The sequence below is a fragment of the Mastigoproctus giganteus genome, chromosome 3, assembly GCF_048544385.1.
Source record: "Mastigoproctus giganteus isolate SK-2022 chromosome 3, ASM4854438v1, whole genome shotgun sequence".
NCBI classification, from domain to species: Eukaryota; Metazoa; Arthropoda; class Arachnida; order Uropygi; family Thelyphonidae; genus Mastigoproctus; species Mastigoproctus giganteus.
Window position 1 is genome coordinate 94,032,317 of NC_143577.1, and position 23,101 is coordinate 94,055,417.

Genomic DNA, 23,101 nt, shown 5'->3' on the forward strand with positions numbered 1-23,101 from the left:
AGCTAATTTTATGTATTGTAGTTTAATGCTCTGTGCAACAAATAAATTTTTTCGCATTATGAATCCGGAGCACGTAGGCCTTTTTTATTATATTTTATTCTGTTAATTTTGTCGAGCAATGTAATTACACATTAACTGAAATTTCTTAAATACCAGGATGATATCATTCACATGAAATTGGTCCATAATGAACCTAAAGTTTTTTCCTTGATTAACTTTCCTTATTACTTATTCCTTTGTATAATATTGTTGTTATAGAAGGGTTTTAGGACCATCAGTGACTAAGGCCATATTGCTCCATGTATATTATCTGTAAATTGTTATTTCCTTGTATATTGTACGTAAAATCCGATATCCTTTATAATGCCATAATTACATCATCATTTATTTTATGAAATTATATACTTGATACCCTTAGAAGGAAATCACTAAATCCTGATATAAACAATACGAAATGGTTAATACAAGGAATTGTTTTTCTGAGAATAAATCTGTTTAAAGAGAAATTACTGTAAAACGTCCTTGGTAGCTATCGGTGAGTATACATGTACTTTTGTAGCAGTAACTTGTTTAATGTGTTAATGCTTAATTAAACGTCTGCCAATAGTAATTCAAAGAATAAACCTCAAAAGTAGCGAAAGGTATAAAACATCGGTCTTTTACTCGCACATAATATGTAGCTGAAGATAACTTGGCAGATAAAAAATATTTTTGAGCGGGTGGTTAAAATTTTGATCCTTCTAGTTAGAGATGACTTCTTTTTCTTCAACTGGAACAGAGAATTCTGGTGAGGAGACACCGTCGTCTTCATCCTCGCTAAAAATCTTGTGGGGAAAAGTGATTTTCTTCATTCTTTATCATCTATCAGCCGCATATGGAGTTTATCTGGCATTCACATCAGCGAAGTTCAAGACGCTGGTTTTCGGTGAGTACGCAACCAAAGCCCTACAGGTACTTTTTTGAGTAGCTAATGCGACAAAAGTTCGAAATCTGATGAATGTTGATAATCGCGAACCATGAATATATAGAATATACAACTGGATCCCTTATGGTAAACGGGCAAATTTTTGCAGTTAAATACAGTGCACATTTTGACAATTATCAAAAATTTAAGATGTAGGCAAATTTAAGTTGCAATTAGTTAAAAGTAGTAAGTGGATAATTCAACTTTCACTGGATCACAACTGGCTGTATTCATGAGATTGTTATTTATGCGTTTTAAGACATAAGGGCATCAACGGCCAAGGTGTGTCTTTCCAAGTTTTTAATGTAAATCGATCATTATTTTAGATTTGTTTATTAAATCTGATTTGCCGAATAAAATTAAACAGTTCATCTAGATTCGCAGTATTATCTAAGATCTGTTGAAGGGTAAGTTGTTGTTGTTGTGTTTGGATTTTTCTGGTGCAAAGGCTACTAAGGCCATATTGTACCTATCATAATATTTAATACTAGTTTTTTGGCTTCTATGGAAGCAGTTAGAAACGGTTATATAAACCTATTCGTTTCAGAAAGACGAAAAATTCTGCAAGGTTTGAATTTTCACCTATGTTATGGCTAAGTGACAATTCCTGTAAGGTTGAGAGAGAAGTGAATGAAATTAGACGAGAGTTGTCATACAAGGTGCATTCCATGAGTACGTGTTTTATTGTGAATGGCCTGTGGCAATGTGAACACTGTGGAGGGTCATTACCTGATAACAGGAATAGATGGGTCAAGTGAGTGTGGCCTATTCGGATTCTCGCCAGGACTATCTCTTCTTGTCTGTTTGTGCGGAAATTGGGGACCCATAATTGCGGTACAGGTTTAATTTCAAGGAGTTTGCTATGTATATGCGTTTGCCACTGAAGTATCCATCGTTCCTTACATATATTTCGTATATGCATTTTGAAATCACTGAACGGGACCAGAAAATTTATTGGGGCTGTGCTGGATGGATGCTTGGCAGCAACATCTGCAATTTCGTTTCCTGGTATTCCAGTATGGTCTGGGATCCAGCAGAAGACAACGTTTTGCCGATGATCTCTGAGGCGAATCAACTCTGATCTGATAAGCTGTAGTAATGGATGAGTAGATGGCAAAATCTTTTGCATTGCTGATAGGGCACTTTGCGAGTCTGTGTAGATTACGCTCTTTTCGATTGAGAGATGGAAAATGTTTTCCAGAGCAAGCTTTATGGCATATAATTCAGTGGTGTAACTACTGCATTCTGTCAGAAATAACACTGAAATGGTAGCGTCGTGGAATACAGCTGCTGCACCTGTTCCACTCTCGGACTTCGATCCATCAGTATATATTTTATAGAAGTCAGGTTAACATTGTATATGTGCAATGTGCAGCTGTTGGATGTTATTATCCGCTAAGGAGTGTTTTCCCCATTGTGGAAATAATTGTCACAAGACGGCATGATGACAGACCATGGAGGAACGTGATCTATAGACGTGGTGGACTTCATTGAGTTTTATATTCCACTTTTCTTCTAGTTCCATGAACCTAATATCTGCAGGCCTAATTGCTTGTGGTTTGTTTCTGTAAAAGGTCGTGAGTTGCGGATCATTAAATATTGACCAATTAGGATGGGTCGACTGGCTTTGGATCTTGGTTGCGTAGTTCAGTAATAACATCTTTCTTCTAATGGTTAGAGGAGCTTCATAGGCTTCTACATACAGACTGCACTGGAGATGTTCTGAACGCACCTAGGGCTATTCTAAGAGCTGAATGTTGAATAGGGTTGAGGCGAGATAAAGCACTTTCCCTAGCAGAGTCGAAGACAGGCGCCATAGTCCAATCGAGATCTGATTATGGATTTGTATAAGTGAAGCAAGGTGTAACGGTCTACTCCGCAGGTTGTTGCTAATAAGGCTCTGAGTATGTTCTTTTTTTTTTTTTTTTTTGACAAACTGTCCGGAGATGTTCAATGTGTTTTTGATAGTTTAACTTGCTGTAAAAAATTAAGCCAAGCAGACGAATACTATATGCTATTGGAATAGGATGGTTATCTAATTGGAGTTTAGGATCAGGATGCATTTTACGTATAGTACAGAAGTGTATAGCAGTCGATTTCTGGCTGGACAGTCTGTAACCGTTTTGTGTCATCCAAGTCTGGATCCGATTTATTGATATCTGCAATTGTCTCTCAATGTAGTTCATGTTTTGAGAATGGCAGGAGATTGTGAGATCATCGGCATAAAGATATGAGCCCACTGTTTTTGGAATGAGTTCAGTTAAATGATTAATTCTAATTGCAAGTAGAGTGGCGCTGAGAACAGACCCTTAAGGGATTCCTTCTTCCTGGACAAAGTTTTTAGACGGAGTTCCCCGATAACGAACTTGAAAGGATCTTTGATGTAAGAAATTTTTGATGAAATATGGCAAATTTCCTTTCAGGTCAAGAGAATGTAGATCCTTTAATATGCCGAAACGCCATTTCGTGTCAAAGGCTTTCTCAATATTCAGACAGACCAACGAGATGCTCCATTTTGATGAATGCATTCCTGATGTTTGCTTCAGCTTTAATCATAAGGTCCAATGATGATCGATTTTTTCTGAATCCAAATTGATTGTTATTGATTAAATTTTGGAACTCAAGATACCAAGTCAGACGGCGATGAATCATTTTTTCGAGGGTTTTGCTCAGACAGCTGGTAAGTGAAATTGGTCTGTAGTTATGAGGAACAGAATAGTCTTTACCAGGTTTTGGGATAGCCAGTACGTAGGAATGATGCCAGGAGCTTGGGAATATATGTTCAGTGAAGAGTCGATTGAAGAAGATCAGCAGTAATGAGTGTGACTTCGGATCCAAATTTTTGAGCATTATATAAAATATCCCATCAGGGCCAGTGGCACTGTTTCTTGTGTTGGTAAGAGCATGCTGCAGTTCAACCATGGTGAATGGTTGATTATATGTTAGTGTACATCTGTCAGTGAAATTCAGTTTGGATTTTTCGGTTACACCTTCAATTTTTTGAAATGGCTTGTCATAAACAGTTGAGGAGGACAACTGAGAAAATACAGATCTTAGTGCATTTGCAATTTCTGCAGGGGTTGAGAGTTCCTGTCCATTCCAGTTAATTAGTGCAGCAGACGTTGGAGGAATTTTGCCATTTAACAATTTTATATTATTCCAGATCAGTCTGATTCTGTATTTTTATTAACTGAGGAAGCGAATTTAATCCAAGATTCTTTTCTTGCTTTCTGTTTGATATAACGGTCTCTTGCTCTAAGTCGCTTATAATTAATAAGATTGGAAGTGGTTGGATGTTTGTGGAATTGATTCCATGCTTTGTTTTTCTCTTTTTTTGCATTGTTGCACTCTTCGTTCCACCAATAATTTAATTTTCGCCTTTTCCCGACTTGGTATTTTGGAATGGCAGCGGTTGCAGCTGTTAGAATTTGGTTTTTTATATGTTCAGTAACATGGTTGATAGAAGAGCACTGTATGATATGGTTGTCGAACGAGACAAGCCTGCTGTATTTTATCCAGTCAGCCTTTGGAAATTTCCATTTTACTGGATTATCTCTTGGTGATGAACAGGAAGTTTGAACTTTGCATATTATTGGGAAATGATCGCTGTTGTGAGGATCGTTAAGAGTTACCCAATCGATAGTTGGATAAAGCACTGGGGAGAAAATGGAAAGGTCTATTGTGGAGGTTGATCCGGTAGGAAAATGGACATAGGTAGGAGAGCTAGTATTCAACAATGTTAAATTCTGTCTGTCAATCACTATTTCAATAAGCTTACCACGCTTGTCTAAGCTAGGGGAATCGCATAGTGGGTGGTGAGCATTAAAGTCACCTAGTATACAGAAGGGCGGTGGTAGTTGCAACACAAGATCTTCGATTTTCTGAATAGAATGTGGACTATTAGGTGGAAGATAAATTGAAACTAATGTAACAGTGATTCCAATTACTATGCGTGCGGCAACAGCTTCTAAAGAGGTTTGCAATGGAATGCATCTGGAGGGGACGCTTAAGTCCAACAGGATGGCTACTCCTCCATGAGCACCGTTAGTGTCAGATCTATTCTGTCTGTAGATAGTGTAATTTTTGACTGTAGGGGAAACTTGGGGCGTCAAGTTAGTTTCTTGTAGACACATGGCAACAGGATGGAAGCAATTAATTAGTTCATTGATATCATCGATATTGCTGCGAAAACCTCTACAATTCCACTGAATGATGTGTTCCATTATTTGCTTTTGTTCGTGGAAGATGTATTTAACTGCTTTTTATAAGTTGATTGTTTATGACGATCTGATTTTGGTTTTTCTTTTCAGGAAAAAGTGGGACGTTCCGATTCATTGCTTTCGTCCATATCATCTTCTGCGTGTATTTCAAGAAGTTCTTCTTGACCGAAAGTATCATCTGTATCCATGTTTGTTAGGCATGATTCTTTCGTCTCAACAGGATACGACCTTTGCAAATTTTCTGCTACCTGAAAATGCGGAGGTCTCTGGGTTGGAACTGTGAGTGGCGTATTATTGCTTTGGTCTGCTGAATTTGGTTTAGATGGATGCTGGCCCGAGACTACTGATCGAGCCCAGTCTGATATTGATATTTTTGGAGAGATGGATACTTCTGTCTGACATGCCACTGATTCGTGTCTGTGAATGGTGGAAGCATAAGTGCGTTTTGGTATACTTAAGTTGACCTGTTTTTTCGCTTCTTGATAAGAGATTTTATTTTCAATTTTATATTTTTGTATTTTTTTTCCTATCTTCCATAGTTCACAATCTTTGGAGTAAGCTGGATGCTTACCACTACAATTAGGGCACTGGTGTTGAAGGCTTGCATTCTGCTTGCGTGTGAATTTTTCAGCCGCAGTTCGGACATATAGCGTCTCCACGGCATGCTGTCTGAGAATGGCCGAACTTTTGGCATTTATAACATCTGAGCGGATTTGAAATATATGGCCTAACGCGGCAGTTCAAGTAACCTGCTTTGACAGAACCTGGGAGATTTGGCGTACTCAAGGTTAAGATTATATTTCGCGTAGGAGTTAAGGTGCCGTCTTTTCTGATCATGTTTCGTTTTGCATGAGACACATTTTGTTCTCTTAGCTCCTGGACTATTTCTTCCTCAGAAACGTTTAAAAGATCCCATTCGAATATCACCCCCTTGGAAGAATTCAGTGTGTTGTGGGGTGACCTGAATCGGTATTCCACTTAAAGAAGTTAGTTGTAATAGTAACTCAGAATGTCTTGAGTGAGATGTCTCTATCAGTAAATCTCCTGATTGGAGACGTTTGACCATTTTTGGTGAACCTGAAGCATTTTCTAGGCATCTATGGATGATAAAATGGGATTTGATAAGCACGTCCAGCGTTGATCTATTCTTCCTAAAGCCATACTGATGATCTGGAAGGAGATTTGTGACTCCAGGATGTAAGAAAGCCTAGTGTGAACCATCCTTTCGAAAATTTTACCCATGCAACTCGTAAGAGATATTGGCCTATAATTTTCAACACAGGAACGATCTTTTCCTGGTTTTGGTAAGGCAATAATGAAAGGATGACGCCAGGAAGAAGGATAGGCATTTTCGGAGAATATCCAATTATAAAAGATTAACATGGTACTCAAATCTTCTTCAAGTAAATGCTTCAGCATAACGTAATGAACTCCATCTGGGCCTGCAGCACTATTTGAAGATCTGTTTAACGATTCTTGAAGTTCTGTGAATGTAAAGGGTTGGTTTTACGGGAAAGAGCGGTGAGTGAAAAAGTTGATTTTATGTCGTTCTGCATGAGCTTTGATGTTCTGAAATGTGGACGCATAGGAGGCAGAAGCAAAGATTGTAGCAAATGATTCTTCAAGTGCATTAGCAACTTCTTCAGCTGTAGATAGGTCTTTCCTTTCCAATGAAGTATTGGAGAGGGCATACGAGCGAATTTCCCATTTAATGCCTGTATTCTTTTCTAAATGATTCATGTGTCGGTGTCTTTTGTGATTGTTGAGGCAAAAGCGATCCACGAGTCTCGTTTATCTTTCCGTCTAATTTGCCTTGCTTTTGCTTTAAGCCTTTTATAAGCAATGAGGTTATTAGTGGTGGGATGCTTACGGAAATTATTCCAAGCTCGGTTTTTTCCTGTTTGGCAGTGAAGCAATCTGCATTCCACCAGCAATTTCGGTGATTGCGATATGTCTTGGATTTTGGAATGTAGGTATTAGCGGCAGTTAGAATCTGATTGGTGATGTAAGTATTTACATCATCAATGGGTTCTTTTTAACGTAAACCCTGTCTAGAAGTATTTGAGCAGAATAGGCATCCCATTTCGCCTTTTTAAACTTCCAAGTGGATCGCTGATCAGGATTTGGTGTTACTCCTGTTTGTAAGGAGCAAATGATCGGAAAGTGATCACTGTTAAAAAAATCAGTTAATACAGACCACGTCTTGATTGGAAAAATGGAACGTGAGCAAATTAACAAGTCAATATGAGAAGTAGATCATGTAGTAGGAGATTCAGAGTTTAATAAATTCTGATCATTATTATTTATAAATTCCTTAATCAACTTTCCTCTTCTCTCCATTGTAGCTGATCCCCACAATGGATGGTGTCCATTAAAGTCACCGAAAAGACAAATTGGAGTTGGGAGTTGTATAATGAGGTTATCAAGTTCTAAAAGGGCAAGTGGTAGAGATGGTGGAATGTAAATCGAAACAATGGTAACTGAATACCAACTGCAATCCGACCTGCCACAGCTTCTAGGGTGTTTCTTAATTGGATCGGTCTGGATGGTATGCTAGAATTTACAAGAATGACTACTCCTCCACGAGCATAGTGTGCATAGTGTGCATAGTGTTAGGGTCAGGCGCCACCTGTGATTTCTCACATCTGCGCCATATGTACGCTGTGAAGAAATACAGAACTACTGTAAATGCCAGAAAAATGTTGTCTGTTGTATATGACATATTGCGTTAGGTTCTGTTGGGTGTCCTGGCATTTGGCCGCAGGGCCCCTGGTGGGACCTCACGTTGCCCGCACACACCGCTAGGAGGTAGCCAGGCTGCCCATTATTCTCTGGCTGGTCTCCGCCAGGGTCGCCTGAGCGTCCTGGACGAAGACCAAGTTAAAAAAAAAAAAAAAAAAAAAGAGAGAAGAAGAGAAGAGAAGGCCTGGGGAACAAGAGGAAGAGGGATCTGAATGTGAGGAACAAGCTAAAGTGGACAGATAGAGAAGGCAGTCCACCCGAGTAAGGAGAAATAGGGGATAGGTAGAGGGATCAAAAGTCACAGGGACAGGCGCCACTGTGCGAGTGCCAAAGGCCAAGCACTCTCTGGGAGTCAGTTTTTCAAGGAGTGCCAACCATGATGATGCCAGCATAGTATTTTAATCTTCAGTCTTACTCTTTTATCAGTTGGGAAAATGCTATCCGACCCCAGTTTGTGATTGCACTTGAACGTCGTTGTTCTGAGCAGCTCTAAGTTCAGCAAACTTTGCCCGTCTGATGGTAAAGACAGCTTGTGCGTAACTCGTTAAGGCTTTGTATGTTGTTTCATTCTGAAGTAGGTATGTTTCATGGTTACGAGGGTTCTCCTGGACTTCAGTAAAAAATTTGAGCCTACAATCATCGTAAGCAGGGCACTCATACATGACATGCCCCCATGACTCCTCTTCGCCACAGTGGCAGAATGGATTGCTTTCAATTCCCATTGCTGTCAATTTTTGTTGAAAGGGCCCATGTCCTGTGATCAGGAATGTAACTTGCAGACCAGGTGAAAACCAGGAAGGAGACTTCGGGAAAGTCATGTCAATGGATGGGAGGAATCTTCTGGTAATTTCTCCTTTGGGCGTGGTTTCCCATGAATGCTGCCAAATTCCTTGAAGGTGTGTGAAGATACGTTTTCTTTCTTGTTTCAGGTCATTGGTAAGCTGCAGTTGAAGATTTAACAACTGTGTCGGAATCCCTTCTTTAATCGATGGTAAAGTCCCCTTTTTATCACCTCAAGATAGAGTGGCAAGCATCCAGTAATAACCTGTAGGGCAGGGGTGCTGACAGTGCGACATGCCCTGCAGATAGATAACATCATGAATCTTTGTATTGAGTCAAGTTTACGCTTGTTCTTTTCCAGGATAGCCTTTGTACACCAAACTGAGGCTCCATAACACCCAATTCCACGAGCAGGAGACTGTGCTCCTATCTCGTTGTTGTTGTTGTTGTTGTTGTTGTTGTTGTTGTTGTTGTTGTTGTTGTTATGGGAGTTTCTGGCGCAAGGGCTACTATGGCCATATTGCGCCTACCAAAGGTAGTGAAGCTGTATGTGATGACTGCTCTGGGAGCAGTTAAAATTAATTATAAATTTGAATTCGTTTTAGGTACAAAAAGAATTCCGAGAGGTTTGCATTATTACCTATGATGCGGCTGAGTGACAACGGTTCTTGTAATGACAAAGAGCTGAAAATACACTGTCGGACATTGTTAAACAAGTTACATTCAATGAATATATGCTTTACTGTCAGTGGTTGCAAGCAGTGCGTACACTGCGGAGGATCGTTTCCTGTGAGCAAAAAAAAAGATGAGTAAGGTGAGTATGGCCTATTCGGTTTCTGGCTAGAATTACTTCTTCTTTTTTATTTTTACTCAGACTGGAATTCCATAATTGTGGTTCAGGTTTCAGCTGAAACAGCTTGTTCTGTGTTTGATTTCTCCACATAAGTGCCCACTGCTCCATATATTTTCTCTGGATATTGCATCTACAATCAGTATACGGGACAAGGTCATTTGTTGAGGTTATGCTGGAGGGATGTTTTGCAGCATTATCTGCGCATTCATTTCCTTTAATGCCCCTGTGCCCTGGAATCCAAGAGAAGACAACAGTTTGCTGATGTTCGTGAAGACGTATCAGCGCATGTCTTAAGATTTTTAGCAAAGGATTGTGAGGTGTCGTGTTTTTGAGAGCTGAGACAGCACTTTTGGAATCCGTACATATGATGCTTTTATTGATTGACAGGAGTGAAATATGTTCCAAGGCAAGCTTAATGGCATAAAGTTCAGCAGTATAACTGCTGCATTCTGCAGGAAGTGTAAATGAAATAGTTCTATTAAGGAAGACAGCAGCTGCACCCACTTTATTTCCAGACTTAGAACCATCAGTGTAGATCTTAGAAAAGAGGGAATAATTCTGTGCATGGACAAGATGTAGCTGTTGGATGTTGATATCTGATATAGCACCTTTTCCCCACTGCTCAAAGTAATTATCACAAGAAGGCGTGAAGGTAATCCACGGAGAATCTGGATCTCTTAAGTCTCTGAGAACATTATGAAGTTGAATATTCCAGCATTCTGTTAGATTTTGGAATCTGATACCAGTAGGCTGAATTGTTCTTGGTTCGTTTGCATAGTGGATTATGTACTGAGGATCATGTAGTAGTGGCCAAATAGGATGTGTGGGGTGACTTTTAATTTTAACAGAGTAAGTCATTAATAACATCTTTCTTCTGATATCCAGTGGAGGTTCGTGGGCCTCAACATACAGACTTTGAACTGGATGCACCTAGAGCAATCCTAAGTGTGTTGGATGGGAGCAAGACGAGCCAAGGTACTCTCTCTCTCTCTCTCTAGCAGTCATAAACAGGTGCTCCATAATCCAGCCGAGATCTAATTAGGGATCTGTATAGACGGAGCAAAGTGTAACGGTCTGCACCCCATGATGTACTGGAGATTACCCGGAGTACGTTCATTTTCTTAATGCAAGTAGTTCGTAGGTTTTTGATGTGGTCTTGGAAATTTAGCTTCTTATCGAAAATTAGCCCTAGGAGACGAATGTTGTTCATGATTGGAATAGGATGACTGTCCAAGAGTAGCTCAGGATCTGGATGGATTTTGCGCTTGTTGCAGAAGTGGATAGCTGTAGACTTTTGCTATGATAGCCTGTATCCATTTTGGGTCATCCACAGTTCAATATTATTTATTGTTATTTGTAAGTGCCTCTCGATATAATTCATATTCTGGGAATGACAGGATAAGGTAAGATCATCAGCGTAGAGATATGAGTCGACAGTGTTTGGAATTCTGTTTGTGATATTGTTGATTCGTATTGCAAATAAAGAGGCATTGAGTACAGAGCCTTGTGGGATTCCTTCTTCTTGTATGTATGTTTGTGACAGAACCTGATGGTATCGGACTTGGAAAGACCTGTGGCGAAGGAAGTTTTGAATAAAAGATGGTGAATGGCCTCTCATATCAATAGAATGGAGATCCTTTAGGATTCCATAACGCCATGGGGTATCGAAAGCTTTTTTTATATCAAGACAAACCATGACCAGATGTTGATTTCTAATAAATGCATCTCTTATGTTTGATTTCGCCTTTACCATAAGATCTAAAGATAATCTGTTCTTCCGAAAGCCGAACTGATTGCTGCTGATTATGTTTCTTTTCTCAAGGTACCATGTTAATCGGTGGTGCACCATTTTTTCCAAAGTTTTACTCAAGCAGCTGGTTAGACATATCGGTCTATAGTTGTATGGAGCCGAGTGATCTTTTCTGGTTTAGGGATAGCTATTACATAAGAATGTTGCCAGGAACAGGGAAATGTGTGTTCAGAATAGACCCTATTGTAGAATTTTAGGAGTGAGGACAGAGATTTCTCATGTAGATGTTTCAGCATTATATAGTAAATACCGTCAGGGCCAGGGGCACTGTTTCTAGAGGTATTTATGGATTCTTTCAGTTCATATAGTGTGAGTGGTTGATTATAGGGCAAAGAATAGTTGGTTTTGAAATTTAGTTTGAATTTCTCAGCTTCGGCTTTAATTTTTTGGAATGATGGCTGATAAGCTATTGAGGCGGACAACTCAGAGAACGCAGTTCCTAAGGTGTTTGCAATCTCTGTATGATCAGACATCTCCTTCCCATTCCAGTTAAGAATAGCTGAAGGTGATTTAAGATATTTGCCATTCAACTGCCTTATTTTTTTCCAAATTATTCTGGAGTCGGTATCTTTGTTAATTGTTGAAGCGAATTTTATCCAAGGGTCTTTTTTGGCTTTTCGGTGGATGTATCGTGCTTTGGCTCTAAGTCTTTTATAATTAATAAGGTTGACAGTGGTTGGGTATTTGCGGAATTGGTTCCATGCTGCATTTTTTTCTCTTTTAACCGTGTAACAGTCTTTGTTCCACCAATGATTGATATGCTTGCGGTTTCCTAGTTGAGACTGCGGAATGGCGATTGTTGCAGCTCTAAGTATCTGTGCTGTTATATGCTCTGTGACGGTATCGACGGGAGAAGACTCAATGATGTGATCATTAAAAGAGACATAATTTTGATATTTTGCCCATTCTGCTTTGGAAAATTTCCATTTCGTTTTGGTTTCAGTTGTTTTAGAATGGGTGGTTTGAATTCGGCATGTGACAGGATGGTGATTGCTGTTCAGAGGATTGTCATGTATTGTTCACTCGACACTTGGGAAGAGGATAGGAGAGCATAGCGAAAGATCTATTGCCGAGGTTGAACCAGTAGGAAAATGAATGTAAGTGGATAAGCCAGTGTTCAGTTCAGTGTTAAATTCTGTTGCCTAGTAACATTTCAATGAGCTCTCCACGTCTATCTGAGACGGGAGATTGTTTGTTTGTTTGTTTTGGTTTTATTGGCGCATTAGCTACTAAGGCTATAATGCGCCAAGACCAAGTGACGGGAGATCCCCATAATGGACTATGACTGTTAAAGTCTCCTAACAGGAAGATGGGAGACGGTACTTGCAAAATAAGGTTTTCCAGTTACTGAATTGAACACGGTTTATTGGGTGGAAGATAGCTTGAGACGATCGTTAAAGCAGTGCCAACCACTATACGAGCTGCGACGGCTTCTAGGGAAGTTTCGAGAACAATTTGCTTACAAGGAACTGCTGAGTCTATAAGTACGGCTGCTCCTCCATGAGCATTTTTGTAATGGACCTGTCTTGACGAAAAAGAGCATAATATTTAATTGATACAGTTACTTGAGGTGTTAAATTTGTCTCTTGTAAGCATATACCCACAGGATGATAACGATCGATTAACTCGTATATGTCATCTATGTTGCTACGAAACCCTCTGCAATTCCACTGGATTATGTTATTCATTGTGTAGGTTTAGAGTTAGCAGTCGAATCCGTATGTTTTTTAGACATGCTCTTTTTTTGACGGTCAAATTTTATTTTTTCCTTTTTTGGGAAGAATGGACGTGTGTCCATGTCGTCTTCAGCATATAAATCTAGAATGGGTTCATCATAGGTATTATTCTCTGCAATATCCATATGTATGGTATCAGATGATTTCTTTCTGGCATAATCTGAGTTTTCCATTTGACCTGAAATAGCTGGAGCTTGAGTAGTAGGTGGTATTGAGATTAATGTATTATTAGTCCTATCGACAGCTTGTTTTGTGGATTGTGGTGCAGATGATAAGAGTGATCGAGCCCAGTCAGAAATTGACACTTTTGGTGGAACAGTTGTATCCGTCTGAGTTGGAACTGTTTGGTATCTTTTGGATGCTTCAGCATATGAACGTTTAGGTATGCTTTGTAGAAGGTGTTTTCTCGCTTCGAGGTTCGTGACTTTGTTAACTACTTTGTATTTCTGGATTGTTTTCTCCAGCTTCCATTGCTCACAGGATTTAGAGAATGCTGAATGATTGCCTTTCCAGTTTGAGCATAGTGATTATTCGGCATTGCAAGCGGTATGAATATGCTCCTTTGATCCGCAGTTTGAACATATTGAATTTCCTCGGCAGACAGTTTGGGAATGCCCAAACTTCTGACACTTGTAGCATCGAATAGGATTGGGGATGTAAGGACGGATGCGGCAGTTTAGGTATCCAGCTTTTACTGATGAAGGTAGGTTCGGTGTAGAAAAAGTAAGAATAATGCTGCGAGTGGGTACAAATTCTCCATCCTTCTTTAACATTATTCGTCTCGCTTGAATAACTTTCTGGTCCTGGAGTTCTTGAACAATCTCTTCCTCATAGTGACAAATGGGCCTGGAGTACTGGGGTCCATAGTTTAACAGATATTTATTTAAAGTATACCCAGTATAAAATAAAAATAAAATAAAATATTTCCAGTAGCTTTCGGAACTCGTGTCCCTTCGTCAACTGACAAATTTGAATACATTACAAGCAAAGTGTGGCACGTTACTCATTCGTCATTGTTGTAGCACGGACATGTGCTGCCTTGCGCCAGTGATCATCCATCAATAAAACGGTTGTCTCCAGGATTGGATGTATACGCATGCCTTTCTGGCGATTTAATGCCTTAGGGTTGTTCATTATGTTTAGTGACTCTAGCCATAGGCGGTGGCGAAAGTGTCGCGCGTGGTCCACTATCTCAAAGTCGCGCTTGGGGTCAAGATCGTGGTTGGTAGCCCAAAAATGTTCTGCAAGCGCGGACTGGTCAGTTTCGGCAAGCCGGATTGCTCTGTCGTGTTCCGTGAGGCGATCCTGGAGACGTCTCGATGTCTCACCTACGTAGCAACTGTTACAGGCCCTACAGGTGATACGGTACACTACATTGCTGCGTAAGACAGGTGTGACAGGGGTCTTCACACTGGAGACAAGTGAACGTAGGTTCCTACCTGGTAATTGTACACATTTTATGTTGTAACTTCTCAGGATCTTCGAGATACGTCCTGACACTCCTGGATAGTACGGAATGTAGGCGGATGATATGCCGACTTGCTTCGGAGGTCTTGGGTTGGAAGTAAGTTCTTGTGCCTGTAACAAGCATCTGTTTAGTACATGGGATGGATAACCGCATCTGGTTAGGTCCGCCTTCACACGGGAGATCTCGTTACGTCTAATTGTGTCGGTGCTGGAATGGCTCCAGGCCCTGGAGAACAGGGTGCGGGCAGTGCTATTGAGATGGCTTGGAGCGTGGCCGGACCCGTAGTTGGTGAATTGACCGCACCACATGGGTTTGCGGTATACTGAGGTCTCTAGATGTGGGCCTACGCGATGCACTAGCACGTCCAGAAACGGGAGCGAACCGTCCACCTCTGATTCTACGGTAAACTTGATGAAATTGGATAGAGAGTTGAGGTATTCTAGTAGTACGGTTTCAGAACCACGTGGTATTATGGTAAAAATATCGTCGACATATCTACACCACGTTGTAATAGGTGTAGGTGGGTTCTGGTGTATCTGCTTCTCCAGATCTTCCATGGCGATGTTAGCTACTACGGAACTGACAGGGGCACCCATAGCAGTGCCATGTACTTGTTTGTAGAGTGAGTCTTCAAAGGTGAAGATGCTGCTAGAGAGGCATAGGTTGAGGGCGGTACAGATGTCATCAGTGGATAGTGACGTCCTGGATTGGAGGCTTAAGTCGCTCTCAAGGAGCCTTCTGGCGCAGTGCACGGCTTGTTGGACGGGAATCGAGGTGAATAAAGAAACCACGTCAAATGATGCCATGACAGAGTTATCAAGGATTGAAATGTCCTTAATGGTGTTAATGAATTCACTGCTGTTTTTAACGGTGTGAGATGTATTACCTATAAGAGGCGAGAGGAGGCTCGCGATGTGTTTGGACAGTTCATACGTTGGGGCACTGCAGCAAGACACTATAGGTCTGAGAGGAATACCCGGTTTATGGATCTTTGGTAATCCGTAGAATTGTGGTAGTTGGCAGCCAGTAGCACGCAGAAGATGGTGAGTCGCGGTCGGGATCTTCTTATCTTTAAGCCATGCGTGGACAAGTTTATTAACATTTGCTTCCAGACGTTTCAAGACTTTAACGGGAGGATCAGGTAGAGGTTCATATACGTAAGGATCGAGTAATAGGGCCAAGGCTTTCTCTCGGTAGGCTGATCGGTCCAGCACAACAGTCCGGCGCCCTTTATCCGCAGGAAGTACAACGATGGAGTTGTCTTTTCTTATAGATGACAAGGTAAGGTCTCGCCTATTGTATTTACAAACCTTATACATACCATCTGCCATCGGGCTAGTCAGACCTCGGATACCTACCGTTTACGCCAACAGCGCAAGTTCATAAACTTGAGCATAGAAACTAACTCCTTAAAGACGAACACTCGTTCAGACGACACGACTTCTTTCGTCTTGAATCTAAGTAACAAACAACTGTCCAACGAGCAGCTGAGTGTTTTATCAAACGGTATGAAATTCGCCGTTATACCATCGAAACCTCCCATCACACAGCTCGCTATGGGCATAGAAGCCAGTATTACCAACCTTCCCGAAGAAACTGCCAACGAGATCCGATTCAAGACTGCCGCAGTCCTCCGCAACACTCGAAAAACGTGCTCAAACCTCAACCACCGCCAACGTGCCGCCCTGTCATCTATAAGAAAAGACAACTCCATCGTTGTACTTCCTGCGGATAAAGGGCGCCGGACTGTTGTGCTGGACCGATCAGCCTACCGAGAGAAAGCCTTGGCCCTATTACTCGATCCTTACGTATATGAACCTCTACCTGATCCTCCCGTTAAAGTCTTGAAACGTCTGGAAGCAAATGTTAATAAACTTGTCCACGCATGGCTTAAAGATAAGAAGATCCCGACCGCGACTCACCATCTTCTGCGTGCTACTGGCTGCCAACTACCACAATTCTACGGATTACCAAAGATCCATAAACCGGGTATTCCTCTCAGACCTATAGTGTCTTGCTGCAGTGCCCCAACGTATGAACTGTCCAAACACATTGCGAGCCTCCTCTCGCCTCTTATAGGTAATACATCTCACACCGTTAAAAACAGCAGTGAATTCATTAACACCATTAAGGACATTTCAATCCCTGATAACTCTGTCATGTTGTTGTTGTTGTTGATTAAGGGTTTAATGACACAAGGGCATCAATGGCCAAGATGTGTCTTTTCCAAGTTTTGTTGTAAATCAAACTTTTTTTTTTTTTTTTTTTTTTTATTAGATTTGTTTGTCAAATCTGATTTGCCGGATAAAATTAAGCAATTCCTCTATATTCGCAGAATTGTCTAAGATCTGTTGAAGGGTAACTGGATTCTGGTTATTGCATGAACTCTGAAAACAAAGCAATCGGGAATTTCTGAATCGAGGGCATACCAAAAGAATGTGTTTTACGGAAAGCTGAACTTGGCATTGGACACAGAGTGGGGGATTTTTGTTTGCCAATAGATGAAAATGAGTAAGATGAGTATGGCCAATTCTCAGTCTGGCAAGTATTACTTCTTCTCTGCGACTCTCTCTGATGCTGGACTTCCATATTTCTGGATTAGGTTTTATTTCCTGCAGTTTATTGTTGATTTCATTTTTCCATATTTGAGACCATTCATTTTCACTTTCTCTAATAATGATTGGACTAAAATCGGTGTGTGGCACTATCATTGTTTTATTTGGCAGTTCGGATGCTGACTTAGCTGCAATGTCTGCTTTTTCATTGCCTTCTATTCCGCAGTGTCCTGGGATCCAGCAAAGAGTTATTTCGGATTGTTTCTTTTGACAGAGGTTGATTAGAAAGTCAATTTCTTGTAGGAGAGGATGACGAGAATGTTGTTTACCCTGTATGGCTGAAATAGCACTGAGTGAATCTGAATATATTAAGACAGAAAGGGACGAGTGTTGACATATTTCACTTAATGCAAGCTGTATAGCATACAGCTCTGCAGTTAGAATGCTGCACTCAACTGGAAGGGATTTTGAAATTACATGCGATGGGAGCACTGCTGCTGCACCTACATGTGATTGGCTCTTAGATCCATCCGTATAGATTATGAGTTTCCCAGTGTGTTGCGAAGTATAGTTGGCATACAACTGTCGGATATTACATGGTGGAATGGTATTTTTTGGCCACTGAGCGAAATAAAGATCAATGTTTATATGATGTCTATTCCATGGGGGTAAGGGCATATTTTCATTTTCCGCAATTTTATTGAGATCGAGTTTCCACTTTTTTATTATTTCTTGAAGACGAATCCCAGCAGGTCTGGGTTCATTAGGCTTAGATTCATAAAGTGTTGGCCATAAAGGTTGGTTGAGGTATATCCAACAAGGGTGAGTTGGAAAGCTTCTTATTTTGGCAGCGTATTGGCAGAGTAGGCGTTGTCTTCTAAGATAAAGTGGAGGGTCATGTGCTTCTATATGCAAGCTTTGAACTGGCGAGGTTCTGTAGGCGCCTAATGCTGATCGAAGGGCACTGTGTTGAATGGTGTTCACAGAGAGTAAGATGCTTTTTTTTGCTGATGCATATACTATAGCTCCATAGTCTAATCGTGACCGGATTAGAGCACGATACAAATTCAGTAATGACTGTCTGTCAGCACCACCCCAAGATGTTGAGGATACTGCACGAAGGATGTTTAGTTTCTGGAGGCACGTAGTTCGTAGATAGGTCACATGTTTACGAAAATTTAATTTGGTGTCTAAATTCAGACCCAATAATCTTATGCAGTCTGTCATCGGTATTTCTCTGCCTTTCAGTTTTAATACAGGTTCCGGATGAAGCGATCGTAATTTACAGAAGTGTATTGCTGCTGTTTTCCCCTCGGTTAATTGATAGCCGTTGCTTTCTGTCCAAGTTTCAATTTTGTTTATTGCTATCTGTAATTGTCTTTCAATGGTAGCCATGTTGGATGATTGACAGGAAATAGCAAGATCGTCTGCATACATATAAACTTCTACTGTGGCTGGGATGTCTCTTGTAATGCTACTGGTACGTAAAGCAAAGAGTGTGGCACTTAAAATAGATCCCTGAGGTACTCCTTCTTCTTGTGTGTGAATTTTGGATAGCTCATTCTGGAATCTTACTTGAAAGGTCCTGAGGTGAAGAAAATTCTGTATGAATCTAGGCAGGTTACCTCTCAGTCCAAGTTTGTATAAGTCTTGGAGGATTCCATATCTCCAGGTTGTATCGAATGCTTTGGTAATATCGAAAGTTATCATTACCATGTGCTGTTTTTTAAGAAAAGCATTTCGAATGTGAGCTTCAACCTTGATGTGCACATCAGTTGTACTCCTGTTACGGCGGAAACCAAATTGATTGCATGATATAGCATCTTGATCTTCAACAATCCAGACAAGTCTCTTGTGAACCATCTTTTCTATTATCTTTCCTAAACAGCTGGTCAAAGATATAGGACGATAATTATTGGGAGAGGAAGCATCTTTCCCGGCTTTTGCTATGGCTACCACAACTGAATGATGCCAGGTATCAGGGTAAACATTCTCCTCAAAGATTCTATTGTTGTTGTTGTTGTTCGGTTTAACGACACAAGGGCTACTAAGGCCAAATTGTGTCTCTTCAGCGTTAATTGGCAAAAAGCATATTGTTAGAGAAATTACATTATATGCTTCCGTACAAACCAATATGTTTCAGATATAATAAAAGTTCTTCAATATTTGCTTCATTTCCTAAGATGCGAGATAAATCAGGTGATATATTCAATTTAGAGAGAGACTGAAAATTGTTTGACCGGATGGTTGAATGTAAGGGACAATCAACCAGGAAATGACGGACTGTAAGTTGCGTCTTACAGGATGGGCACTGGGGTGGGTTTTCACCCAATAATAGAAAGAGATGAGTATGGTGAGTGTGACCAATTCTGAGTCTTGCCAGTACCACTTCCTCTCGTCTGTTTCTTCGGAAGCCAGACAGCCACAGCTTTGGATCTTCTTTTATCTGGTAAAGTTTATTGTTAGGGTCACTTTTCCAGGCCTGTGACCATTTATTGTAGCAGGCTTTGCGTACGACAGACTTAAAATCAGAGAAAGGAACCTGAGGATGTTGTGAGAGAGCGGGTTGAGGATGTTTAGCGGCAAAGTCGGCACTTTCATTTCCCGGAATGCCTGAATGGCCAGGGATCCAGCAAAAACTAATTGACCGATTGGACACACTGCAAGCAAATAGCTGGGAATGAATCTGTTTCAATATAGGGTGAGGAATGGAGGAATTCTTACTTATGGCAGAGACAGCACTAAGAGAATCTGTGTAAATTATGGCAGATGAGATGGAAAGCTCAATTACCTTACTAAGCGCCAACTTAATGGCATATAATTCAGCTGTGAAGACACTGCAAGCAAGCGGTAGTGTGGCTGAAATTGTACATAAAGGAAAAACTGCCGCAGCACCTACCATACTCTCAGTTTTTGAACCATCGGTATAAATTTTACAGGCATGGTTGTCCGTAGCATGAGCTGAATGTAACTGTCTGATGTTGCAGGAAGGTATATTTTTCCCCCACTGGAGGAAGTATGTATCGTGAGAGACAGACACATATGTCCAAGGAGCAACAGGTGTAGTTGTGTCTTGGAAGATTTCATTTAAATCGACGTTCCAAGTCTGAACAAGCTCTTTGATCCTGAGGGAGGCGGGTCTATTTTCTTTTGGCTTGCTCTCAAAGAAGGCTTCCCAACGAGTATTACAGAGATATTCCCAACTTGGGTGCGATGGTAGACTCTGGATCTTAGCAGCGTAGTGAAGCAGTAGTGTTTTTCTACGCAGGTGTAATGGGGGATCATGAGCTTCAATATATAGACTTTGGATCGGAGAAGTCCTGAAAGCTCCCAGCGCAGTCCTCAGAGCACTATGATGGATCATATTTAGCCGTTTTAAAGTAGTGCTCCTGGCAGAGTCATACACTGGACAACCATAATCTAACCGTGAACGGATTAAGCTTCTATAAAGATGCAGCAAAGTACACCGATCAGCTCCCCATGACATAGATGAGACCGAACGAAGTATATTCAAATGCTTTAAGCAAGAAGTTCTCAAATAAGTGATGTGAGCTTGGAAATTTAGTTTGCGGTCTAATATTAATCCAAGAAATTTAACGGTATTAACTAGAGGGATTTGAGTATTGTTTATTTGTAATTCAGGTTCAGGATGGAGAGCTCGCTTCTTGCAAAAGTGAGTGACAGTGCATTTATTTTCTGATAGTCTGTAGCCGTTCCGTGAAGTCCAGGATTCTATTTTGGTTATGGCAAGTTGTAGCTGCCGTTCAATGGTATTCATACTTTGGGATTGACAGGAAATGGCAAGATCATCTGCATACATATAAGTTTGAACAGTTTTTGGGATATCTCGGGTCATGCTGCTAACTCGGATTGAAAACAGTGTTGGACTGAGTATTGATCCCTGCGGGACTCCCTCTTCCTGAATGTGAGATGTAGAGAGGACGTTTTTGTATCGGACTTGAAAAGAGCGCAATTGCAGGAAATTCTGAATTATTTCTGGCAAATGACCCCTAAGCCCCAGATGGTAAAGGTCCATAATAATACCATGCCGCCATGTAGTGTCAAATGCCTTTTCAAGATCTAAATTTACCATGACTAGATGTTGTTTCATGACAAAGGCATTCCGGATATGAGACTCGGCTTTAATGAGCACATCTAGGGTTGATCTATTTTTTCGAAAGCCATATTGGTGATCTGGAAGGAGATTCTCTGACTCTAGGATGTAAGTGAGCCTAGTATGAACCATTCTTTCGAAAATTTTTCCCATGCAGCTTGTAAGAGATATTGGCCTGTAGTTTTCAACACAGGAAGGATTTTTCCCTGGTTTTGGTAAGGCGATAATGAACGAATGGCGCCATGAAGATGGATAGGCATTTTCAGAGTAGATCCGATTGTAAAAAATTAATAGGGTTCTCAAGTCTTCTTCAAGTAAATGCTTTAACATAATGTAATGAACTCCATCCGGACCTGCAGCACTATTGGAAGATCTGTTTAATGATTCTTGAAGTTCTGTTAACGTAAACGGTTGGTTGTACGGGAATGAACGGCGCGTGGAGAAGTTAATTTTATACCGTTCTGCACCTGCTTTGATTATCTGGAAGGTGGAGGCATAGGTGGCAGAAGCTGATATTTTTGCAAATGATTCTGCTAATGCATTTGCCACTTCTTCGGGAGTAGAAATGTCTTTCCCTTTCCAATGAAGTATCGGAGAGGGCGGCCGAGCAAATTTGCCATTTAGTGCTTGTATTCTTTTCCAGATGACTTGTGTGTCCGTGTCTTTGGTAATGGTGGAGGCAAAAGCAATCCATGAATCCCGTTTCGCTTTCCGCCTAACTTGTCTAGCTTTTGCTTTTAGTCTTTTAAAAGCAATTAGGTTAGTAGTGGTGGGATACTTGCGGAAATGATTCCAGGCGCGGTTTTTATCCTGTTTGGCAATTAAACAATCTGTATTCCACCAGTTATTTCTGTGTTTTCGATATGGTGTGGATTTTGGAATGGAGGCCTTAGCTGCAGTCAGAATCTGATTGGTTATGTAAGTGTTGACATCATCAATATGTTGCCTTTGAACATAAAATCTGTCTAAACGTATCTGGGCAGAATAGCCACCCCAGTTTGCCTTTTTAAACTGCCAAGTGGATCGTTGGTCAGGATTTGAAGTTACCCCTGTTTGTAGAGAGCAAATAATTGGAAAGTGATCACTGTTGAAGGGATCGGTTAATACCGACCATGTCATGATTGGAAATATGGATGGTGAACAAATTGACAAGTCTATTGCGGAAGCAGATCCGGTTGCTAAGTGGATGTAGGTAGGAGATCCAGAATTTAATAAATTAAGATCATTATTATGCATGAATTCCTCCATCAATTTGCCTCTTATATCCATTGTGGCCGATCCCCACATTGGATGGTGTCCATTAAAGTCACCAAAAAGACAAATTGGAGTTGGCAGTTGTGCAATTAGGTTGTTAAGTTCTGAAAGCAGAAGTGGTGCAGATGGCGGAATATAAATAGAAACAATGGTAAATGACGTACCAGCTGCAAGGCGAGCTGCCACAGCTTCTAGGGTAGTTCTCAATTGAATCGGCTTAGATGGTATGCTAGCGTTAACAAGAATAGCAACTCCTCCACGTGCAGGTGATACCGAGTTCCTATCTCGTCTGTAAATGGTATAACCTGAAAATTTTGGCAAAACTTGAGGTGACAAGAATGTTTCCTGTAAGCATACGCCTATGGGATTAAATTGAGCTATTAAATCTCTTACGTCATCAGAATGAGTGCTTAGTCCTCTGCAATTCCATTGTATGATATTGTTCATTATTTAGGTTTACCTGAGGGTGATTCATCTGACTGTTTTCTGTACGTGGGACATTTTTTCCGGTCCTTTTTTGAGAATGTGGGGCGTCCAGTATCCATGGTGTCCTCTGCATGGAGTTCTAGAATAGGTTCCTCATTGTCTAGCAGCTCATCTACATC

General features: G+C 40.8%; 1 protein-coding gene across 1 annotated transcript in view; it reads left to right on the top strand.

Annotated features, from left to right (window-relative positions):
* The first annotated feature begins 707 nt into the window (after positions 1 to 707).
* The window catches only part of LOC150088158 (acyl-CoA Delta-9 desaturase-like), a 66,352-nt gene continuing 43,958 nt past the window's right edge, over positions 708 to 23,101 (top strand). Inside the window, exon 1 of the mRNA XM_090369356.1 lies at positions 708 to 925. Coding sequence (XP_090225482.1) covers positions 751 to 925 — 175 coding nt within the window. The 5' untranslated portion in view covers positions 708 to 750. The remainder of the gene's footprint in view (positions 926 to 23,101) is intronic.